The sequence below is a fragment of the Crocodylus porosus genome, unplaced genomic scaffold (genome assembly GCF_001723895.1).
Source record: "Crocodylus porosus isolate Cpor-Errol unplaced genomic scaffold, CroPor_comp1, whole genome shotgun sequence".
In the NCBI taxonomy this organism is placed as follows: domain Eukaryota; kingdom Metazoa; phylum Chordata; order Crocodylia; family Crocodylidae; genus Crocodylus; species Crocodylus porosus.
This window is the reverse complement of record NW_017728886.1, coordinates 88,895,339-88,905,429: the sequence shown is the minus strand read 5'-3', so window position 1 is coordinate 88,905,429 and position 10,091 is coordinate 88,895,339. Positions and strand designations below refer to the sequence as shown.

At 43.0% G+C, this 10,091-nt stretch overlaps 1 protein-coding gene across 1 annotated transcript in view; it reads left to right on the top strand.

Moving 5' to 3' along the window:
- The window catches only part of AMPH (amphiphysin), a 198,525-nt gene that overhangs the window by 117,859 nt on the left and 70,575 nt on the right, over positions 1 to 10,091 (top strand). Inside the window, exons 4-5 of the mRNA XM_019538946.1 lie at positions 2,904 to 2,998; positions 9,950 to 10,045. Coding sequence (XP_019394491.1) covers positions 2,904 to 2,998; positions 9,950 to 10,045 — 191 coding nt within the window. The remainder of the gene's footprint in view (positions 1 to 2,903; positions 2,999 to 9,949; positions 10,046 to 10,091) is intronic.

Genomic DNA, 10,091 nt, shown 5'->3' with positions numbered 1-10,091 from the left:
AAGGATTTGGTGACCTGGTCGTAGAAGGCCACCAGGTTGGTCTGACAGGACCTGCCCCTAATGAACCCGTGTTGGTTGCCCCTAAGCATAATCTCCCCTGCTGGCCCCTCGTGGACATGTGCCAGAATAATTCTCTCAAAAAGCTTGCTGAGGATCGAGGTAGGACTAACTGGCTTATATTCAGAGGACAATGATTCAATTTGGATATTCCAATCACTGCCCCGAATTGATTCAGCCATATTGGCTTCAGATGATTCGGCGCTGATTCAGAGAGATTTGGTGATTTGGCCACAGACTATAATGGGGAATCACTGAAATACCTAGAACTTTGTCATTTTTTGGCAGATTTGGATGAAAACAGCAGGGATGGTTGCCCCTTCTGAGGCCATGAAGCCATGTTTCAAGGAGATAGGTGCAGGGGTTTCTGGGAAACTGCACCTCAAGCTTCTGAAAGCAAAACTTGTGACATGTGTGACTTTGTGTGTGTGTTAAAGGTACAGTGGGATGAAAACAGCAGGGATGGTAGCCTGTAATAGGGGGCCTTCCCAGTGCTGGTTAGATCTGTCCACCCACCTGTTTTTGGGCTAGCTACCCGCCCCTCTTTTGCTTAGGCAGAAACAGCTCACAAAAGGCACAGAAAGCCTGCAGACAGAAGCTTATATGCTGTTTCTACATCCCTCCCCCAGAACACTTTGATTGGAGCACTTAGGAACAGAGTAAAGTCACTACAGATGTCAGTCTTTCCCCCCAGGTCCCTTTCCTCTTCTCGGTTTCTGTTCCCCTGCAAGACTGCCTTCCGAATTGCCGAATCTCTGAATCTTTTTCCAAATTTTTTCCGAATCTATTTGGAGAATTTTTTTGTCTCCCAATTCGATTCGGATTCAGTGATTTGGCCTCTGAATCAGGCCAAAACTTATCTGAATCAACGTGGCGACCAAAGCTTCATGCACCCCTATTAATTAATCTATTGCTCCTTAAAACCAGGAGCAATAGATTAATGTAGCTAGCATAATGCACTCATGTAGCTAGTAATGCTTTACTGCAGAGATAATTAGTCGCTCCAGGGCTGCCTGCTCCTCCATCTCCACATGCAGTGGAGTCCCCATCCTGAAGCACCCTGTACCCAGCCAGCTGCTCCGTGCCTGGCTGAGGCACAGTGTGCCTCAAGATGGTGGATCAGGCAGCCTTGGGCTGGCTGCTCTCTGTTTTTGCAGGTTTCGCTTCAGAGCCCCTGTGCTGAGGAACATGCAGCCTGCACTCAGAGGCACACTACCCCTCAGCCAGCCACAGAGCAGGTGGCTAGGGTGCAGTGTGCCTCAGCATGGGGGCTCTGCAGTGAAGGCCCCACACTAAAGTATGCAGAGGCAGGGGAGCAGCAGCTCAAGGCTGCCTGCTCCCCATACTCTGCATTTGTCCTGGCACTTGTTAATTTGGCATGAGTTGTGCCATTTCTTTTCCAGGTTTTTTTTTTTTTTTTTGCTTTTGGGAGATCCCAGTAGCAAATTGGCACTACAAATGAGCAGCACCGCTCACTGCTTAATGTGTAACTTCTGTAGTTTATGGTGCTGCAAAGAGGTTTGCAGTGCCACAAACCACACATGCCTGCATGTCTGGATCCAGCCATTGACTTCACTGAGATCAAGGGTTCACCATAGGATTAAATGGTGTCAATTTTGCTGAATTTATTGGAATAAGTTACTCCTTGCTTACATGGGTGCTTACCTCAGACTTTATAATATATTATAGAACGATACTAAAAATGTTCCTCTCTTACCAGAAGCGAATACTGCTTTAGAGAAAGGTTTTAACCTTCTCAGTGTTTATTTGACTCAGTATACTGCAAACATTAGTCTGTCATAATAGGACCTTCTGGGTCTGGGCAGAATCTAGCCCTAGTTCCAAGCTCAGAATCCTGCTTAAGTCTTTTCCTAGGGTTTTTTATACCTTGAAACCAGTGCCACAGATTTCCCATGCCCCTTAGCCATCATCTTGTAGAAACTATAGATTTCTAGTCCAGCACATTTGGAAACAATGTATCAAAAAAGCGAGGAACATGGACTTGGAATAGTAATTGCTTAAACATAATCACTTCTCTCTTAAATATGTTTGAAAGTCCTAGATCTTTGAAAACAACGGTGATTGTGGCATGTGGAAGTCCTTAGCCCCCTCTTAAATAGCATCTCTCCTCAGTGCAGAAGCAGCTTGTAGAGGGTGCACGTGCACACCCTAAGCGTGGCGGTACACCCCCTACAAAATGGCACAGCATCTACAGGCAGTCTGCGATCACTGCTGACCACCACTGATGCTGCTGGCAGTGTCGGCAGGTGGTTGCTGACCCCTGGTTGGTGCTTGCTAACCCCCCCCCCACACACACACACTGCTGACAGCGGTGTCTGCAGGAGCTCCTGCTTACTGCCACCGTGCTCCCACCACCGCCATGCCCCCCCAGCCTCCAGAGGCGTGCATCATTCATGCCTTAGGGCACTCCTGGGATTCTTAAGCCTTGTTCTTCTTCCATGATTATGTTTTTAGCATCCACATAGTAAACTTCTTCCACAAAGGGATTCAAAATTCTTAACTCAAAATTATTGTTTTGATGACTTCTCTGTAGCAGTCCTTTAGCAAGGTACTGCATGCCTTTCATGTGGATTGTCACTGTCTAGAATGTAATGGTACAAACTTTGTATCAACGTTTGATATACAGACATAATCCATCCCAGCACAGTCATTAAGGAATAATCTAACCAGACAGGAAATATTTTGTTAGTCTCAGATGATTAGTAATTGTCCTGAAATAAGGTTTTTTATCCATATTTTTAATAGACAAGAGGTAATCATATTGGAAGAAAGTGGAATGAAATAAAGATGTGTCTCACTGTTTCTTATTTTCTATGCAATTGTAGGCATGCAAGAGGCCTCTAAGAAACTTACTGAGTCTCTTCATGAAGTATACGAGCCAGAGTGGTATGGCCGGGAAGATGTGAAAATGATTGGAGAGGTAAGAATATGGAAAGAAAGGAAACTTCAGGGTACAAGGCATCTTATATGCACATTTTCATGTTTATATGCATTTTGTTTCTTCAGTCAAATTTTCTGTATCACTAGATACGGTAATCCATTAGGCTAGGGACAGAAATTACACATAAACTGGTATAAGTGATAGAAAAGTGGTTCAAATCTGGAACACAACAGAAGTTCAATGCACGTAAACCACTTTGAAAATGACTGAAATTGGTTTAAGATTCAACCTTGGGCTTTTTGACTGTCTATACTTTGCCATAGTGTTTTATTATAATGGTAGGGCCAGTAATAATAGAAAGAATATGTGAAGGCATACAAATTCTTCTTTAACTAGAGACGAATCTTTTGCACATTGATGGAAGTCTGGAATAACTTCACAGTCTTCAGTGGAGTGGAACATGATCTTTTATATTTCGGCTTTGTCTTGAAGGGTGGTTTTTATTCTGTTTCAGTCTTTAGAGTGTAATGAATAGTAGGGACCAAATTTAGATCTAGTGTATATAAGATAAAATCCTATGGATGTCTGTGGGCAGATTTATTACTGATGACAACAGGGTGTAACTTTTTACTGATGCAGCTTGTACTTATCTGGCATTCAATGTGGGAGGAATTGCAAGAAAATAAAAGGAGACTAAGATATAGCACCCTAATCAGATGTCCTTGTTGATTGCTTTTCCTGCAGTTCTCTTTCCCTCCCTCCTCTCTGCTAATGGTAACTTACATGTGCTGAATGCCAAATCAGTGCAACTGACTACTTTACCACTTATGCCCACTAGATGTGTTGTTTGGGCTTACATCCCAATGCAGCAACTACTCTTACATCAGATTTAGATTAATATAAATGAGAATGGCCAAAATCTGAGAACAAAATTAGGTCTTTGCTCTCTATTCCACATTTGGAAAATCTTACATGTTACCACTTTTATGAATATTGTTTCAAGCAGAGTAATACATGAAAGTTTGTGCCATTTAGCCATTTTCATTGTAATCTGAACTTCAGATGTCATATCATACATTTATGAATAGCTGAAAGTGTAGTTCACAAGAATGAGAAGTTCACCATATTTACTCATATATAAGATGACCCACCATAATTAGGTTCTTTATATAGAAAATATATAAATTTGTTAAAAATGTCCAGATATAGAATCTAATTATTGGAGGCTTGTCTTGAATTTGTTCCCTTCTCACTTCTAGAGCAGGGCAACTGTATCTGAGGGTTAGGTGGTCCCCATGCCCTCTGCCCTCCCAACTTCTTCCCCCTGCAGCCCCTTCTTGGTCTCCCCCTCCCTCCCTTACTGACAGACTGTGCTCTCACTGAGGACATGGAAGTGAGGGGCAAATTTGAAAACACTGACTTTGAAAAACATGCCTGTAGTAATTTGCATATAGGCTTAATTCATCCAAAATTGATTTGTTTTTACCTTTTGTTGAAACTGCTGCAGATTTTAGCACAGGTATTCCACAAACACACTTTTAAGGAGAACTTTTCTATCTACTTATGCATAGTACAAACTTTTTTTTTGCAAAAAAAAAAATTATAGTACAATATATATATATGTGTGTGTGTGTGTGTGTGTGTGTAATGTCAAGTGATGACTGTGGTTCACTTGGCCGACCAAATGATACTTTGACAATTAAACTATTTTAGTCCCATTGCACAGTTCACACCTGCGCATCCATGTGCCCCTCACCATTCCAGTGCTTTCACTCATTGTTCTCTCCAGAGGAATTGCCTCTGAAAAGTCTATGCCAGTCCCCTCTGTACCGTAAGAGGTCTGCCATTTATTTTCTGTTGTCCTACTTTGCCTTTCTGTTGTACCAGTACATTTCACTCAGCCCCATTTTAATACACTCCTTGACTGAATTCCAAATGTCTGTTTATGAGCAGGTTCCTGGCCTTCCACAGGGAATACCTGAAGCAGGAGATGAACTGGTTAGAGCGAGCTGTTGGGGCCCCTTATCGTTTGGTCAAGTGCCCGTAGAGGATCACTTCTCTAGTCAGCTTTCTGAAATCTGTCACCATCAGGAGTGCACAGACTTCCTTCCACACCTGTTTGGCATATAGGAAGTCCCAGAAGAGGTGGTTGATTGTTTCTGCCAGCCAGTGGCAGGTCTGTCTCAGGCAGTGCGATGGACCTCTCTGCCCTACACTCTTTTACCATGTCCATATGGGGAGTGCCCTATGGGATGCCTGTCAATTTAGGTCTCTATGCTCTTTCTGCAGGTCCTTGTGGAAGATTTGCTCCCACATGGCCTGGTAGCTGTAACCAGGTAGAAAATCTGCAGGTGATATGGTATCTCTTGCCCTTACCACCTCTGTTATCTTGCAGTGATTCAACAGGGTCACCAGGGTAGCATTGTGCGGTTTGTATTCCTTCTAGAAGCTTTTCAGGAACTCATAGAACCATGGGGACACCATGGTCCGTGGGCTCCCATTGGTTGTATTGTACACCTGTTACTGTCACAGCAACTGCCCTGAAAAATACTTGACAGAGCTGGCTGTTTTGGATTACATCCATGTTGCCAGTCTGCAAACCTGGCTCATGTATTTGGTTCAAAGGAAGAAAAGGACATCTGGCATTCCTCTGCCTCTAGTACAGTACTTCATACAGCTTGGTCCTTACCACTTTCTCCCATGTGGAGTTCCAAAAAAACCCACACATGGCTTTTTGGATTCTGTGAATGACTTCTTCTGAGCGGGCAAAGACTAGGGTATGTAGAAATATTGGCAGTAGCACTACCTTCATCAGTGCCATGCACCTCCCATTGACAGGCAGCACAATTGCCATATCCCCAGTTTCTGTCTGACCTTGGCTTCCATCTTTTTGCAAGCCCTCTGCCCCATCAGCTCTGGGTCAAACTCCATCCTGAGGATTTTTACCCCCTTGAGGGGGATGAAAACCCCCAGGTGCGACACATCTCTGATCTTACCCATGACTAGACAGGTGCTTTTGCTCACGTTGAGCTTGGCCCGTGCTGTTGCTCCATATACCTGGGTGTGTTGAAGTCTTCTTTCCACTGACCCCTTGTCCCTGCATATGATGTTCAACTATGCATGATATCAGTCCAAATCCAAAAGGCTCATGATTTATCATATAGTTCATTGGACTGGGCCCCAGCAGAGTCAACAGTGTTTCAATCAACTGCTCACTCCGTATGTGTACTCCATATACTTCCCCACAAAGGATCCATGTCCTAATTAGCCCCCTTGCCACCCCCCCACACTGGAACAAGGTGTTCTGTCACAAATCCTGGGCTCCTTCAAAAATTTATAAGGAGATGAGGTGCAGGACAACCTTGTCTAGGTCCACCTCACGGATGGTGGGGCCACACTAATCATACGCAACAGGCTGAGAGAGAGGGCAACAGAGGGATTCTGGGTGAACTATTTGGTGGGGGCATTTGCTGATGTTTGCCAGACATTTAAGGCTGATGAAGAAACAGGAATCATTGGAAATGGGAAAGAAAAGAACAGTTCAGCTGTGGGAGTGAGGAAGTTGAAAATATGTTCATTGTAGTGGCTCACTGTGACTTGGAAAAGAGTCAGTACTGAGGGGGGACTGAGTGCAGTAGGTATTACATGAATCTTATTCAGATGGGCTGCAGTAATCTATTCTTGTTTTAGGGTTCCCATCAGCATCTGGGCGTCTTGTGGGCTAAGATCAAGTAGGTAGATTTATATGGCATTGTGTAGTGGAGGTGTACCCCCATCTGATGCACTGGGGACAGCACACCCTACGAGAGTTTTGTAATTAGCTTCCCACTGGCCAGCTTCCAGTGGGAGGATCTTGGTTACATGCCTACTTTATGGAAATGGGGGACTCCTCCCTAGCTTCCTCCTGTGGCCTTTGGTTGAGGGCAGGTGAGGCTTGGACAAATCCAAGCCCTAAGCCTCTGCGTTTGGGCCTGGATGTAGGATGCCTGCCAATGGATTTGGGGGTATCTGAAGCCCTAGTCTGAAAATTCTGGGGTGGAAGATACTTACCAGTTGTAGCACCACATATAGTGTTTGAACCATTGTGTGTTGCTTAATTGAGAGGATTCAGAATTGATTTGATCTGGAATATGAAAAATTTGCCCCCCCCCCAATTTAAAAAATCTCAGCCTCTTGTGGTCTAAGGTCAAGTGGAGGCATCTGAATCCCAAGACCTCCAGGCTTTAACCTGCACATAAGATGCTTGCCAATGGATTAGGGAGTATCTGAAGTCACCGGGGTGAGAGCCTGGGACAGAGGATGCACATTGGTTGTAGTGCCATACGTGGTGTTTAGATAATTAAGTTCTTCCTGCTCAATCCATATGGTTTTTGGAACGATTGCATTGTGCTCAATTTATATGATTTAGAACTGATTTGGCCAATTTGACCTGGAACACAAAATGTATTAATAAAAAAATTTTCAGTCTTTTTGCCAAGATCAAACATTTTGTCACCAAGGAGACAGTTTCAGGGCTGGCTCTGGTATTCCTGGTGCTGCCTTGTTATTGCAGTACCTCCAAACCCAGTGCCAGTTCCATGTGGCAGGAACACCCTCCTGTTTTTCTTTTAAGAGTAAAAAAAAAAAACCCCAGGTTTCCATCAGCATGTTTGTCCAATGGAGCCAATGTGTTTTATAGTCATGTTCAGTGTTGGTAGAATTTAATTAGCTTCATAGTTGGTTTCCATTACTAAGCACATGCTGCTTTTGACAGCAGTTCAATGATAGATGATGTATTTAATGAGTTTTCCTTGTATGTGAATGTAAGATAAAGGGCTTTTAAAACCTCGTCTTGTATTCGAGTAAATATGGTACCTATTCAGATAGATAGGTGGTTATTGCTTAATTATTCCATCTTGCATAACATTGATCTTTAATAGAAGCGATGATGGTTAGAAATACTATTGAACAATGTTTTTCAGTTCTTTTAGCTTTTAAAAAACCTCCAAGCTTTTAATTTGTCTATAATTTCTCTGCAAATTATTTTCAGATGAAAATGTGCTGCAATGTCAGTTACTTGCCATGATCTACTTTGTTGCTCTCTCCCCCACTGTGATTAAATATCATGTTAATAAATAATAGTTTTTAAAGTGTGATTAATGGATTGTAATAATTCAGTAGAGGCTACAATTAGGTTAGGAAATAAATACTGGCATAGCCTATTTACAATGAGTCTTACTATGGCGTGTAATTAACATACAGTGGGTTCATCTACACATGCACTTTATTGTGGAGTTGACTAATTAGCTCCACAGTAAAGTGTCAGTATCTACACATGCACCTACAATAGGGGGCAGTAAATTAATTAACTCTGCTGTAGGATAGTACTGTCTGGGAGAAGTACTATCCTACAATGGAGAAGTTATGTGTACTGAAACACACTTGCAGACAGTGACTGGGGCTGGCTGAGGCATGAGGGTACTACGGTGTGGGGACTGCCTGTCAGCTAGCCCAACACTGAAGCACCCTCATGCTCCAGCCAGCCCCTCTGCAGTATGTTGAGTTGGGGCAGAGCAGCCTGACCACCAAGCCCTTTGCTCGCCGGGGCTGTGCTGCCCCAGCTCTATGTGCTGCAGTCCCAGGAGCATGTGTAAATGCTGCACCCAGGTGCAAGAAACTCTGGTGTGAACTGTGCCAGAGTTTATTGCTACATGCTAATTGCATGTGTAGATTTGCACATGAGTACAGTATGGCTAGAAAAAGTCTCCAGGAATGCTGCTTTCGCAAGGTATCAGTAGTCTGATAGGACAATACTCCTTAGCCTTTTTCATATTGGAAAGCCCCTGAATTCTCCCTCTTATCTGACTAAGTTCTAGCTGGGAACGCCTTCTCTTTTGATAGGTGATTATGAATTTCTGATGTTTATGAATTTCTGACATTTGTTTGTGATCTGCCAGATTGAAAACCCAGGTCCTGCAGGTGTTTAAAAAGGCAGTCTGCTCTTGTGCCAGCAATGTACATCTGGCACGGGATTCCACTTCTCTCTCTATAGCAGTGGCGGACAACCTTTTTGACACTTGTGCCACAAATTAACCCCAGACCCTTGCCCAATGAGCTGCTCTGCTTTTTTGCCTCCTGCCCTGTGCTGCAGGCATGGCCTGCTGCTCTGCTTTCCACCTCCTTTCCTATCTGCTGCTATGCTGCCTGCTCCTCTTTGTGGCCCTGCACAGAGACTGCCCATGCCACTTGTGGCACATCTGACACAGGTTGGGCCACCCCTGCTCTACAGTATTCCCAGAGAGCTGAGCTGCATTAAAGTGGGCAGGAGAACTCAATTGTTTGTATTCCTCCAAGACTGAATATAGGAGCGGGCTATTCTTTAGCCACTATAAATAACTAATGACCTATTTATCAGTTGATGGAGTAATGGTTCAAATCCCAAATCCAAGTAATGTAATAGATCCATTAATTTCTGTGAGGTGTGCTTGGCTCTTAACCCTCAAATACTCTGGTTTTGGTAAGATTTGAGAAGCTAATGTGGGGAGTGGCTTTTTCTGGGGTGGAAAGATGACCCCCCCGTAAATTTAAATGTATTTAAAAATATAAGCCCACACAATTAAAACTACAGATCTCTCTGACTTTTGTTTAATTTTTTTTAGTTGTATTTTGCTGCTTATTAAAGGAAGGTTCATTATGCATCCATGAGCTTGTATAGGAACTAAAATACCTTGATGAGCAGCCTGCTTGAACTAGTAATCCTTGGTTCCATTATTTCCAAAGCTGCTCCTATTGTTATTTTGAAGACTTCAAAATTGGTGCATTGATTACCTGACTAAAATCTATTTTACTGTAAATTGAAACTTGCACTGGAATGTGCATTCTTTATAAAAAAAAAAAAAAGATTTTAGATTACAGTTTGTCATATACATTAGTATTTCCCCTAAGTTTTGAGAGGAATTAAAATAAAGCAATTTTCAGTTGTATTTCTCTGTATCTCATTTTTCTTTACAGAAATGTGATGAACTCTGGGAAGACTTTCATCAAAAGTTGGTGGATGGGTCATTGCTGACTCTGGATACATACCTGGGACAGTTTCCCGATATAAAAGTACAGTAATGCTTTACTACGGAGGGAAGATTTTAAAGCTTACCAA